General features: G+C 40.2%; 1 protein-coding gene across 1 annotated transcript in view; it reads left to right on the top strand.

Annotated features, from left to right (window-relative positions):
* LOC124279997 (papilin-like) overlaps positions 1–13754 on the top strand; it is a 36448-nt gene extending 22694 nt beyond the window's left edge. Inside the window, exons 11-20 of the mRNA XM_046715877.1 lie at positions 118–225; positions 2421–2588; positions 3006–3425; positions 4082–4279; positions 6902–7027; positions 7601–7730; positions 8169–8323; positions 8999–9271; positions 9630–9902; positions 10930–13754. Of these exons, the coding sequence (XP_046571833.1) occupies positions 118–225; positions 2421–2588; positions 3006–3425; positions 4082–4279; positions 6902–7027; positions 7601–7730; positions 8169–8323; positions 8999–9271; positions 9630–9902; positions 10930–11057 (1979 nt within the window). The 3' untranslated portion in view covers positions 11058–13754. The remainder of the gene's footprint in view (positions 1–117; positions 226–2420; positions 2589–3005; positions 3426–4081; positions 4280–6901; positions 7028–7600; positions 7731–8168; positions 8324–8998; positions 9272–9629; positions 9903–10929) is intronic.
* Positions 13755–15257: the final 1503 nt, after the last annotated feature.

The raw sequence follows: 15257 nt of genomic DNA, 5'->3' as shown, positions 1-15257 counted from the left end.
TCACTCAACGATCATGATAAACTGTTCACTTACTTAACTGGCAGAATTGTTGATCATTCTCAGTCTTTACATGTGGAGGTTGCTATAACATGTTAACCATGAGTGATCTATTTCCAGCCTCATTTGGTGTGACAGCGTCTCCAAGGACAACTACAACTACAACTACAACCGACTACCCTGACGAATACTTCACCACTCCATCCCCCAGGCCATCACAACCCAGAGGTAGGACAATACTTTTGTTGTAGAACTGTCTTCAACAGGGGATAATCATTGAGTGCGTTTAAGCAATATATCCACAGAGATATCACTATGGTGAAATTGCATCACAATGCTTTGCAGACCTTTGTGACATCATTAGTAACCATCAGGTCATTATGACATCAGTACTTTCGCTGAGGCTGGTTAGAAATACATGTTATATTCAGAAGACAGATGTGTCTGTTAAAAAACTGAAAAATGGAAGGTTGTGGAGAATCCCACAAAAGAGTCTTCTGTGTCTATAAAAGTTTAGACCGCCTCCGTGGTGTAGTGGTTAGAGCATCCGCCCGGAGAGCGGAAGGTCGCGGGTTCGATCCCCGACCGCATCATACCAAAAGACGTTAAAATATGGTACTTGTTGGTCCCTGCCTGGCTCTCGGCATTAATGGGTACAAGGACTGGTCGGCTCGGAGTCAGTATAATGTGTCTGAGTGGGGTATTCATGCTTCACTGCGGCATGGTATCTCAGTGGGCTAGCACTATAAAACCAGCTTAAGTCTAGGCTAGTACAAGCAGCCGCACATACACATACACACGCATGCACGTCGTCATATGAGCGAAATATTCTCAAGCATGATGTTAAACCCCATTTCACCTCACCTCACCTACCTATAAAGTATAAACCTCTAAGGCTTCCAAGTGCATGTGTTGTACCATTTTACCCAGTTGTCTCTCTTTAGCACCTTTGTTGCATCCTGTTGACACTGTTCTTCCTTCTTGTGCCCTACTGACCCATTTTTTCCTGTGAACATCACAGTGACCTTCATGTACCCACTGTGCCTATGTACAGTGTGGGCAATTGTTGTGCCCTATCGACTCATATCCATGTTGTACCCTTGTAGTACCCATTGCCCGCTGTATCATTGTATCCCTGTTGTCTCCATCATGCCCCACTGAGTCATCATTGTATCCCCACTGTATCATTGTTGTTGTATCTATCAAGGCCCACTGTATCATTGTATCCCTGTTGTATCTACAAGGCCCACTGTATCATTGTATCCCTGTTGTATCCATCATGCCACGCCCTGCTGTATCATTGTATCCCTGTTGTATCCATCATGTATCCATCCATGCCCTGCTGTATCATTGTATCCCTGTTGTATCCATCATGCCCTGCTGTATCATTGTATCCCTGTTGTATCCATCATGCCCTGCTGTATCATTGTATCCCTGTTGTATCCATCATGCCCCGCTGTATCATTGTATCCCTGTTGTATCCATCATGCCACGCTGTTGTATCCATCATGCCCCTGTATCATTGTATCATTGTATCCCTGTTGTATCCATCATGCCCTGCTGTATCATTGTATCCCTGTTGTATCCATCATGCCCTGCTGTATATCATTGTCTCCCTGTTGTATCCATCATGCCCCGCTGTATCATTGTATCTCTGCTGTATCCATCATGCCCTGCTGTATCATTGTATCCCTGCTGTATCCATCATGCCCTGCTGTATCATTGTATCCCCTGTTGTATCATTGTGTATCATTGTATCCCTGTTGTATCCATCATGCCCTGCTGTATCATTGTATCTGTATCCATGTTGTATCCATCATGCCCTGCTGTATCATCGTATCTCTGTTGTATCCATCATGCCCTGCTGTATCATTGTATCCCTGTTGTATCCATCATTCCCTGCTGTATCATTGTATCCCTGTTGTATCCATCATGCCCTGCTGTATCATTGTATCCCTGTTGTATCCATCATGCCCTGCTGTATCATTGTATCCCTGTTGTATCCATCATGCCCTGCTGTATCATGCCCTCTTGTATCATTGTATCTCTGTTGTATCCATCATGCCCTGCTGTATAATTGTATCCCTATTTTATCCATCATTCCCTGCTGTATCATTGTATCCCTGTTGTATCCATCATGCCCTGCTGTATCATTGTATCCCTGTTGTATCCATCATGCCCTGCTGTATCATTGTATCCCTGTTGTATCCATCATGCCCTGCTGTATCATTGTATCCCTGTTGTATCCATCATGCCCTGCTGTATCATTGTATCTTTGTTGTATCCATCATGCCCTGCTGTATCATTGTATCCCTATTTTATCCATCATGCCCTGCTGTATCATTGTATCCCTGTTTTATCCATCATGCCCTACTGTATCATTGTATCTCTGCTGTACCCTGATGCTGCCTCCTCTGTTCCAGATGTGTGTTTCCAGGAGGTGAAGCCAGGCCAGTGTTATGGCAGCATACCCAAGTGGTACTACGACTACAAAACTGGGGTGTGTCGGGAGTTCTCGTATGGCGGCTGTCGCGGCAATGAGAATAACTTCAACACCAAGCAGCAATGTGACACATTTTGCAGATCGCAGGGTAATTTATTAACCCTTTTTTGAGAGCATTGCCCATTCTCAGCAACCCCCTAAAATAGTCTCAGGAACATTTGCTAAAGACATTTCTAAATGTTTCAAGGACAATGTAACTAAATTTCAAAGCATTGAAGTTGCTTGAATATTATAGAGGCCATTTTGGATAAAGGACCCTGATTGGATAGTATCAACATAATGTGTTCTTCAACTCTTAAGGGGCGGTGGGGTAGCCTAGTGGTTAAAGCATTCGCTCGTCATGCCGAAGACATGGGTTCGATTCCCCACATGGGTGCAATGTGTGAAGCCCATTCCTGGTGAACCCTGTCGTGATATTGCTGGAAAATTGCTAAAAGCGTCATAAAATTATACATACTTACTCAACTCTTAAGTGACAAAGACTAAAACAAAATCTTCTTTTCAGACATCTGTATACTCCCCTACGAAACAGGACCATGTAGAGCACTGATTGCACGATGGGCCTACGACAGTTCCACTAATGAGTGTCGAGAGTTCACTTATGGAGGCTGTTCAGGTAACCCCAATAACTTTGAATCCAAGGAGAGCTGTGAGCGCAGATGTAGGTCCAACAGACCTGACACCAACATGGGCAATGACGTCTGCATCCTCCCTCGTGCAGGGGGCACCTGTGACGGCTATGAAATCCTGTGGTACTATGACTCCGACAGATCAAAATGTCATAGGTTCATCTACACAGGCTGTGCTGGCAATGGCAATAGGTTCAGGACCGAGGTGGAGTGCAAGGCCACCTGTGTGGAGAGGACTAGAACTGCAGCTCCAGCTGTACACACGACCACGACAACTCCTTCACCCAGAGTCAAAGGTAAAGGAACCATTCACATATCTTTCCTTCACATGGTGGCGGGCAATTTGGTTAAATTTTTAAATTTGACATAATTTCAATATTTGGCAATATGTCAGCCATGGTAGCGATAGAGTAGGAAGGGAAACCCAGTGTAAGTCACTTTATGGGTTAAATACAGGAACGGTATACAGTGCCTTGTTCACAGGGAACAAATAGCAGGTGCCCCTTTTAGTTTTCTCATCTTGGAATAGTAGCATATGATTTGCAAACTTAAGGATTGTCTTGCAAATTATTTACTTGTCCAAATCAGTTGTTTAGTACCAATTACCAAGTACTAAAATCACCATGCAATGAACAGAGGACTTGCGATGTATCATTAGACATCTTCAGATAGTGTTCCTGACCTTGTAAGGTCACAGCAATGCATGCATAATCTCATCTTTCAGTGCCCTGCTTCATATAAATTACCTTAATAGAACCAATATAAGTTGAATGGAACCAATTAATGAATAAGGAGGGAATAAGTATGGATCGTCCATAGCAAACTTGGAGTACTTGAGGTTTCATTAAATGGTCTCACTGTACTTGTGATATTTAGGCCATTTATTCACCAGTTTAACATTATCCTAGACATGAAATGATGTATTTATATCCGTGTGTCATTGTTTCTTTAGCGTCAGCTCTGTGTGACCTACGACCAGATAGTGCTCGCTGTGACAATAGTAACGATCCCTCAGATTATGAAATCAAGTGGTACCATGATTCAGAGAGAGGTGTTTGCACTCGCTTTTATTATGGTGGGTGTGGCGGAAATGAAAACCGCTTTGACAATCGTCAGGACTGCCAATCTCGGTGTGTCTATGGAAGACAAGGTATATCCTGCATGGTTTGAGATGGTAGTCATCTATATCCTGACTTACTCTGTACCCTCACGTATTGGACCTCAACCCTGTGCCGTGTTAGACTAGCTCCTCTTACAGTGTCTTCCTTCACTTATCACATGAAAACATCTGTCGGGGAACATTTGTTTGCAAAGTACTGTAGCCTAGATTTGTCCTGTATCTTGTCACTGATTTGTTGATAAGTTTTCAGAAGTTTCATTTTGTTGCATGGTTGTTTCTTGATGATAGCTTGCAGTACAGTAGTTTAGAGTTGATTCTTGGTAATGATGGTAATATCAGCAAATGTTACTGTTAACATGTTGGATGAAGTTTCAAAACTTCAGCAGAGGGTCCTGATGGGGGAGGTCACATGTCATAGTAAAATTTGGGTACTAATGTCAGTAGTTATTATTCGGCTTTGTTGTCATTATGTTTTTTTAGCATGTAAAAAGCACATGTGAATAGCAGACAAGCTGTTCAGTGGAATCTAAACTGTGAAATCATCTCCATGCAAATGTGGAAAATTAGTCTATAGAGAAACAGGTGCTTGTTTAGTTTCATTGCTGCAGTTTGTATTTTGTAAATACCAAACATAGACTGGTTTTGTTGTGATTCTATACCTACTAATATACAGCTTTTACAGCTTTTAGCATGATTTCACCGTACAGTGAAGGTTGATTTCTGCTGAGCCAATTTTTAAGGACAATTTACATTTATCTTTTAGAACAACAATAACATTTATGGTACACCTAGTCAGGACCCTCATCAGAGTTCTTTCATATCACATACCTTTATCTTTATGACATGTCTTTATGTAAACACTTTCATATACAGCCCCAGTGTGTTCTATTCTGGAATAGTGTACACTGTCTTTCTAAGTCTCCACTTCAGTCTGTTATATAAAGGATTATATACAATGCATGTTATTACACATGTAATATTGGAAATAATACCAGGGTAAGATCTATGCAGGACGTAACCAGCCAAGGCCAGGTTGGTGAACCTGGGGCGTCCATATTCTGTGTAACCAGTACATGCACCCACTGTCAGCATGATGGGTTGTACTGCTAACAGCATGACAAGTAGAGGTCTTATTTTCATACAGAATCAGCATTTAACACTCTCTTAACTTTTTTCAGAATTGTCAAATAAGAAGCTGTATTTCTAATCTTTATGTCCTTTGTGACTAACAAAGTGTTTTCGATTGGCAGATATATTCTACTCAAAAGAACTGAATTGAGTGGGTGTAGTATTATGCCGCTTTTAGCAATAATCAGTGTGTGAAATAGGGCCTGTCCGACCGCCCGAGACGGATTAGATTTCAGACGGACGCTCTAGATTTATAGCTAGCCAGCCCTATGGTCTGGTAAAAATTTAGATGTTATATATATCTGAGTCATATCTTGGTGTCTGGTCTGGTTAAATCCATTTTGGACTGGTAACATTTTGAAGTTACCAGCCCTGATGTCTGGCTGGCGTTTTGGCTTATTTCATACACTGCAATAATCCAGCAATATCACGGCAGGGACATCAGAAATGGGCTTTACACATTGTACCCATGTGGGGAATTGAACCTGGGTCTTTGGCATGACGATCAAACGCTTTAACCACTAGGTTACCCCACCGCCCCTAAAAGAACTGAAAGAAGACCAGATTCTCTCATATTACTATATCCATGACGGATGAACTTCAGTAATATGACATTTGTTTGTTGTTTAAGCCGCACTCATCATTATTCCGGCTATATGGTGGCAGTTTGAAAATATAGTAGTCAGAATGAATCAGGTCACAGTTCTTTAACTTCTTTTGAGCAGTATATATCCTCTGTGACAAAACAGACAGAAACTTGCTGAAAATTATTCTGAAAACTAATGCTGGAATGGCAACAGGATCATCTGTACCTTTTATGTGTTTGTTTTAACACTGTTGCATTCACTGTAAGTCAGCTTAGCTATTACTGTTGATATATTCTCACAGAAAAATACTTGTGTCAGTTTCAAACACTGGTCACTTATACATATATCTGTTGACATATTTTCATAGAAATATGTTTGTGTCAATTTCAAACACTTGTCACTTAACAAATATTAAAAAATATTTTCAGAGCAAAAATATTTGTCAGTATTTTCAGACACTGGTCACTTGAACATATATATGTATACGTTAAAATATTTTCATAGCAAACTATTTGTATCAATTCTAAATGCAGGTCAGTTGAATATGTATATATTGAGTGTGAGTGTTGATTGAGGAGGGAGGTTAATACTTGTCTTATTTCAGTGTTCAGGATCCATAATTAGATCAATAAACTACTCTTACTGTGGGAAACAAGCAACTGGAGTTGTAGTAACATGACTTTAATGGGGATCTGAATCTGTGACTTCACTGATCCCATGTCATCGTACCTCACTGTCATGTAGCCTTATATCAGTTGTAGCCCATTATGATATAGATGAAATAATACTTATGGTGGTGTTAAGACAATATTCATTCACTATTCATAATGTATGAAATCTGTGTAAAACCATACATCAATACCTGTACATTAGCTGCAAGTATGAAAGTTATAGGTTCATGTGACGTCTCACCGGTATTATGTTGGCTTACTTGCAGTGAAGACCACAGCATATCCTGTGGTGTTGACAACCGCTGCCCCTCTCCACTGCAGACATTCACAGCATGGTTGCTGTCAAGATGGCTACACCACAGCAGATGACGAGTACCACAGCAACTGTGATGGTCAGTCTTTCTAATGTCCAGCATTAACCATGGGATCATTTGATGGACAACTTCCATGTACATGCAGCACAGAACAGCTAGATCATCTATACTACTCAAAATAAGGAGAGTCCAGGACAGATTAATTTTAGTTATACGAAAACATCAGTTATCCTTAACTTTTTGTGTAGTATACTTTCAGAACTGGACCTTAGCATCACTCAAATGTATTTTACAAGATACAAGATATCTGGACAGGTTAACTATAAGAATATGAAAGAATTGGTGATCCTTAACTTTTTTCAGTAGTATACTTAAAGAGTGAGTGAATCAGTTAATATTTAACGTCACATCGGCAATATTTCAGCCATATCGAGACGAGAACAATTTAATTTATATCAATATTAAAATCAATAAATTTTTAACATAAAAACCGTACACTTTAAGAGCTTAAACATAGCATCACTTAATTGTATTTCAGTTTAGTAATTCTGACTCTTGTTTCGGGTGGACCAAATGTTATTGAGCGACATAAGGGAGAGGACTATGAAATTCTAGTGCATTTCAGTTTAGTAATTCTGACTCTTGTTTCAGATGGACCAAATGTTATTGAGCGACGTAAGGGAGAGGACTATGAAATTCTAGTGCGCCCTGATAAGGATGTTGTGATCAATTGCCGGATACATCGCACAGATCAAGACATTGTCACGTGGCTCAGAGACAGGTATGATGCCCAATGTATTGTAGTGTAGTCACAACAGATCATTGCCCTTATTGCTACATAAAAGCCAACAGCAGGTGCCCTACGAACATAGAAATGGGAAGTGAATACACAATGCCATTTAGAAAGTGGTCAAATGTAACATGTTATAATTGGGATTACACTCCCTCAGTAATGTACAGATTCTATTTTTGTGGAAGCCATGATGGCTGAGTTGGTAAGGCGGCTGATTTGGTGTGCTGGCGTTTATTTTCCAGACTCTTGGGGTGTGGGTTTGAATCCCGGATAGGACTCAACCCAACAAAAGGACTAGAATCTGTACTTTACTGAGAAAGTGTAATCTCAAATATAATGTATTAAAAATAGGCAGGTTAAGTCACGGTACAGATTTTGCTGAAATATTTTTTTGAAACGCAAATGATTATGCTTTGTGTGTGGTAGGTTTGTGGTTCAGACGGGCTACAGGTTCACCCTGTTCAACAATGGTTCCCTGTGGATCAAGAACATCAAACAAGAGGACACTGGATTATACAGCTGCCAGGTTGCCCGAGGAAATGATGTACCACAGATTGAAAGATACAATGTGCAAGTCCGAGGTGAGGCCCTTAAGTCATTGGTCAGCTGAGCAATGGTGGAAGGAGAATACTTATCCTTCCTCATGTGGAGCATTTTCACTCACTTCTATCTCACTGCATCTTCTTCTAATCAACAAGTATGACCGTCTGCTCTTCGTGTCCACTTCTCAATGCTGCAGTGGCCTCCTGAAGATCTGAGTTGGATTTGGTCTTCAGCAATCAACGCTTCTCATAAAAGGCGACTAGCTGTTTTGGTAGTTTGGTCATCATACCTCAGTTGCATAGATTGATACTCAACCACTTCCACCCGTGAAGATCCATGTTAGAATATTGATCTTCAGTAACCCACGCTTGTAGTAAGTGGCGACTAAGGGGAACGGGTGGTCAGGCTCGCTGACTCGGTTGATACATGTCATTGTATCCCATTTGCGTAGATCTATGCTCATACTGTTGATCACTGGATTGTCTGGTCCAGATTTGATTATTTACAGACTGTACAAGCTGGAATATGCTGAGTGTGGCGTAAAACTAAACTCACTCACACACCCACTTCCAGACTTGATTATTTACAGACTGTATAGCTTGAATATTGCTGAGTGTGGCGTAAAACTAAACTCACTCACTCACCCACTTCCAGACTTGATTATTTACAGACCATTGTCATACAGCTGCAGTGTTACTGATTCTTCATTTCAGTACCTCTGCGGATCCTGCCATCTCCAAAGGTCATTAAGATACGTCCCGGGGACAATGCCTTCCTCCACTGCCAGGTGTTTGGTCAACCAACACCTACCATCACGTGGTTGAAGAACGGTCGCCCTGTGATGAGCACTGGCCACTTCAGGGCCTTTGACAATGGCACACTGATCATCATGCAGACTCAGGACTACGATGGAGGCCAGTATGAGTGCCAGGCAGAGAATGGGGTTTCCTCCATGGTAAAGAAAGAAGTACAACTCATAATAAGAGGTATGCATTTGTACACAGTCCAATTTGATCTTGGACATTTGATTATGTCTAACAAAGTTCATGATTTATGTTTTGTTTAACTTCAGTTTTGAAAATCTCTGTGGCAGTTATGATGTTTCCAAACTTTAGTATTCGAAACATTTTCACACCTGGATGTTTTTGAGAATGTTTAAGAACTCATCTCGCTAACATTTTAAGAAATGTTTTGCTATTTCCTCTGAACTTACATTTAACATTAACCGAGAGTGTAGTTGAGTTGCAGCATGATATTAACAGGCATTTCAAGAGCTTGCATGAAGGCAGCTTTGTTATAATTTCATTTTTGTTTTGGATATTTCACTGTGTTTTCATTACCTAGAACGTGTTAGAGCCAAACTGGATCCGTACAAAGGAAAGGTGATGGAGGGAGGAACTGTCCGATCACGATGTACAGGAAGTGGCCATCCCAGACCCACTATTCACTGGGAGAGGGATGGAAAGGAACTTACTAACGACGATAGAATTTCAATAAGTGGTCGACAGTTGATAATACGTAAAGCTACTATTGACGATTCTGGAATATATACATGTGTGGTGAAAAACTCTCGAGAGGAGGCAAAAGCTGTCACCATAGTACAAGTTGTAATGCAGCGTAAGTACCCACAGCATATATGTGTTTCTCTTGCAGGAAGCTCATCAGGAGTACAAGGACTATCATTTATTTCACTGCATGCGGGAATAATTTGAGAATGAAATCTTAGAATGAATCTTAACATGCCAATTCTTTCCTCAATTAGCCAGATATCAGTGCCTCTACAATGCTTTTCAGAGAACACATGCATGTTACGATGCTTTTATTGAAACAATGACTGTCCCTGTTCATCCCCAGCCTAAGCTTTACACACTACAATATAGTTTTATAGTTTGATCCACCTGTTTAATAGGCATGCAAAATATGACCCTATTACCACTGATAACAGTTCGATACCTTTTACCAAGTGCCTTCTGCATGATGATGTTTGATACTGCATTATGACTAATGGTCAACACTTCAATGCTAGTGTGTACAAGGACAGTGTTCAGGTGGTGTATTATCAATGGGAGTTAAAGGATGGCTTACTGCCCCTCCAAACCCTAGTGATGATCACCCATAAACCCTCACATTCAATCATGTCACACTGATCAACACTCAAAAGTACTCAACACTCAAAGTGATCAAAGTACACCTGTGTAAATTCTTCATCTCCCAAAGCACAGATTTATTACCCTTTAACACTCACATTCACCAGCTGTCACAACAGATACATAGCCCTCAACCAACATAACATCACCTGAGGACCTTTTTACACACATGACATCACCTGAGATACCCTTTACACACATGACATCACCTGAGGACCCTTTTATACACAGGACATCACCTGAGATACCCTTTACACACAGGACATCACCTGAGATACCCTTTACACACAGGACATCACCTCAGATATCCCATACACACAGGCCATTGCCTCAGATACCCTTTACACACAGGACATCACCTGAGATACCTTTACACACAGGACATTGCCTGAGATAACCTTTACACACAGGACATCACCTCAGATATGCCTTACACACAGAACATCACCTGTGCTGCTGCTTTAATACACAGTAAAGATGAGTTGTCCATGTTTCAGAATCTGGAGTTTGTGAAGATAAACTTCCAATGATGAAGTGCAAGATGATCCGGACAGCTAGATTGTGTGGACATAGAAAATTCTCTAAAATGTGTTGTGCATCCTGCAAACATCAGCGTTTCCGCTGAGTTTTGTAGATGACACTAGAGTTAGATGACACTCTTCAATGGAACATGCACGACATGAAGCTGTTACCACCACAAGATGGCCGACAACACTAACTGGTGCTGAGATGTGCAGCCACAATTTGCCCTGATGATTATAAGTGGTGGTTTGTTCATACGCGTAGCTAATATCTTTACACCTTAAGTGTAATGTGTCAAGTCTTCTTAAGAAACAACATAATAAATTGAGACTATTGGCTTGTACAGAATCTGAGTGTTTATAATGAACTGAATACAGAATGTAAATCTTTCAACTCTTATTACTAGCAGTGAAGACTGATTTGTAATATACTACATCAAAGAAGTTAAAGAACATGCACGTTTTTCTTGACTGTAGTTATTTAGTCGTATCATGACACATAACTATAGTAACATGAAAAATCAGGGGTTCTGTTACTTCATCTTTGTAACTGTTTGCTGAATTTGTGTTTTTCTCAGTGTACAATTCAGCGATGACAGCATGAATGTGTGGCAAGAAAACGAAAGCCTGAAGATATGCATCCTCCCAGTAAATGAATTGATGTTTTTAGATTTGACAAGATAACAGATTGCAATATTGTAGTCGTTTCTTTCGGACTGGCCTCCTCAGGAATTCTCTCTTCAAAACACCTCATCAGCTTAGCTTTCTATGCTCTGCGATTGTTTGAAACATAATATGTATGTGATGACTTTTTCCCCTTCTGTTTTCTGAGTAGTCCATTGTTTTCCCACACAATGGGACGTGTCGCTAGAGAAGTGTATGCAGCCCCTCACTGACAAACCCAGGCATATGCTGGTGCTAGAACCCATTTTGTAACGTGTACATCAGATATAGATAACTGCCATGGTTACTTACATGACTGCATTTAACCTCATACAGACACCTGTCTAGCAACCATCCAGGACAACATGCATCCATACTACTTCCTAAAAGTTAAGGACCATTTGATTCCTTCAATTAACTGGGTAGCCTTGTGGTTAGAGCATTTGACTGTTATGCTGAAGATGTGGGTTTGATTCCCAGCAAGGGTAAAAAGTGTGAAGACCTGGTGTCCCGTCGTGATTTTGCTAAATTGGTATAAAACCACACTCACTCATATTTCTGTGGTTAATCTATCATCATGAATATGTGTGCCATGCCTGATTTAACTTTAGTAATAGGAAAGATTTGGTGGTCATAACTTTGTTTTAGTAGGATATACAACCTTTTCATGTGTCAGGGAATATGGATCATATTGTATAATGTAGCCGACCCAAACAAAGTGGATCCTTGTCCAGGGAGATTGTTATACAGGGAGCTGTCATTGTATAGCATTTTACCGCTATCATCACAAAGTCTAGGTACTACAGCGCTGACAAGTAGATACTACATATGCTGCAAATATTTTGACAGAGAATCTAACATTATAATCTTTTAAAATTGCTCATTTAAATATCTCTTGCTTTTTTAGAGCACCAAAGTTAGTTGCTTATATGGGAATTCAACAAAGGCTACCTATTAGCCTTATGCATTAGACATTGAGGGAGCAACCATTTCATGTTCAGGTGGTTGGGGGAGGAGACAGGTTTAGGTTTTGAGGTAAGCATTTGAATGTTCAATTCAGTTATTCTTTTTTCTGCAACATAAATAAAAAGGACAAACATATTATTCGGACACATTAATATTGTCTTCTGTTCAGCAGATCTTAAGAGTTTAGAAGAAGAGGGCAGATCTTAGAGTTTAGAAGAAAAGGCGGGTATTAGAGTTTAGAAGAAGAGGGCAAATCAATTTTATTCAAAAATAAAATGGTTGCTCCCTTACTTCAGTTGGCAATTAGGATAGCCAGTACCTGAATGATATACCTGAAGGATGAGACACCGCATTAAAGAAGTGAAATGCATGTGTACAGTATAAGTGTGTTTGTGTGTTAGCTCTTGATGAACAAGCAGGCAGTGGACTGGATGGTGTCTGAACATTCACACTTCCATCTGGTGAATACATTATTATATCACACTTCTATCTGGTGAATACATTATTAATATTTGTAACAATCCTGAATAAGCATGCTAACCCCTAAATAATTTACATATTTACAACACCAAAGATGTTCACAAATTGTACATGTAGTTCGACAGCCATAAGTTATAATATATGACTGTTGCATCATTGCTCCGAAGATCGTTATTGTTTATCCAAGACATACAAGTCAAGGTATATAAAAAAACCATATTCTTATATAGTGTGAACGTCAGCACCATCAAATCATGTTCACAATTAGCTGTCAATATGTTTTCTAACAAGTTAAAATTTGAGAGTTACATTTAAAACTTAACCCATTTGTGTTTAATTCAAGGGGAAATGGAACAGAATTCTTACATATTTTGAAAATTTCCAAATTAGTTACAAGACTGATCCACTACACTGGACAAATGATTTTGTTTGAAAGTTTGGCTCCAATCAATACTAAATGAAATATCTATTCCATTACCACAAAGTCAGTCCAGTACTTCAGAGAGCAGGGTGGACATTTTGCATGCATGTGTCAGTGACAGTTGTACACTTACAGCTACAGTGTACTGAGTGCGGAAGTAGTTCTGTTTATTTTGAAACAAGCTGTATTTATACTGTTTTTACTCACTTTATATATAGATGTTGGTCTCTTAGATATGTTGTCGCTGCAATTAAATATCTTCCATTTCTTATCTGTTGTCTTGTGTTATACTGCTCACAGTTTGTTGTTTAACATTGCATTTAGCCATATTCCAGCTATATGGCAGCGTAGCATGTTATACTTGGGATTACACTTTCTTAGTAAAGTACAGATTCTAGTACTTTTGTTGGGTTGAGTCCCATCCGGGATTCGAACCCACACCCTCAGAGCCAGGCACCTAATCGCCAGCACACAAAGTCAGCCGACGCGACTTCCAACGAAAGTACTAGAATCTGTACTTTACTAAGAAAGTGTAATCCCAAATATAACATATGCTACATTTGCATTGTGCAATCATATATGGCAGCTGTCTGTAAGTAATCGAGTCTGGACCAGACAATCCAGTGATCAGCATCAACTGCTCACATTACCCACCAAATGGACACAGAGGACAACATAATCTATAGTAACCAACTTGCCCGATTTCAAGTGGCATTCAATATATTGATACCCTGTTCTTGGAGGGAGTTGGGTTAAATGCTGCTTTGAACCATATCGCAGTATTATACATGGTGTCTGTTTAATGTGGGAGAAAGGTCTGAAGTTATACAGATCCTTGTCTACCCCTTTGGTGCAACCCATGAGCACTGGTACAGTGCTGGCAAAGTCATATTGTCATGGTGAAACCAGGATTCAAACACAAATGCAAGGTTTCTTCTGCGTCCAGGGACGTAACTCTGCACAGTGAATTTCAGCAATTCAGTTGACTGGGCTGCGTGTGCCTTCTCTTACTAGCAGATGGAGCCATGGGGGTAGTCTAGTGGTTAAAGCATTCGCTTTATATTATGTGTAAATATAACTTGGTTCAATGAAGACTTGGGTAAGAAATGAAGTGCAACCACATCATCCTTTGTTTGAAATGTAAATTTGGGCAGAATAATGTAAACTTATCAACAGTTAACTTCTTTGAGTGGCATTTTAGAAGTTGGGAAGTACAATATAGAACAAACTTTATGGATAACAACTTCTTTTTATTCGTGAGTGCGACGTTTCGATACAGATTCTTGTACCGTTGTCAAGCGTAATGGAACATGAAGAAGGGGGAAGTGTATATATACTGGATGTAACAATGTAACAAAGAAATCAACATAATTAACATAATTGGCTAGGCAGAAAGTTGATGAAGCCAGAGAGTAGACAAAGGACAGGCGTGGAAGCCAATGATGTACAAATAATAATGAGATGTTTATACAGCAGAGTTTATACAGTAGATTGGGCTTGGTGGATGAGTGCATCATAAGCGGATGGAATGAAGTATCCTTGGTCTCGGTTGATGGTGGGCTTTTGGCGTTTGATGTGGATGGCTTCGGTGAGCTTGCGTTTAGTGAAGTCTGTTTGTTTGTGAGAGAGAATGGTGATGTCAGACCACTCTATTTGACGATTGGGGCTTGCTTTGATGTGGTCGGAAATGGCTGATTTGCTGTCGAATTGGTAACAGAGGTCTGATGTTCTTTCACTCGGGTGTTGATGGGTCGGGAAGTTTCGCCTATGTAGC

This window comes from Haliotis rubra, unplaced genomic scaffold (genome assembly GCF_003918875.1).
Source record: "Haliotis rubra isolate DU_JTF1 unplaced genomic scaffold, ASM391887v1 Scf26, whole genome shotgun sequence".
NCBI classification, from domain to species: Eukaryota; Metazoa; Mollusca; class Gastropoda; order Lepetellida; family Haliotidae; genus Haliotis; species Haliotis rubra.
Note: the sequence above shows the minus strand (reverse complement) of the source record. Positions and strands in the feature narration are given on the sequence as shown.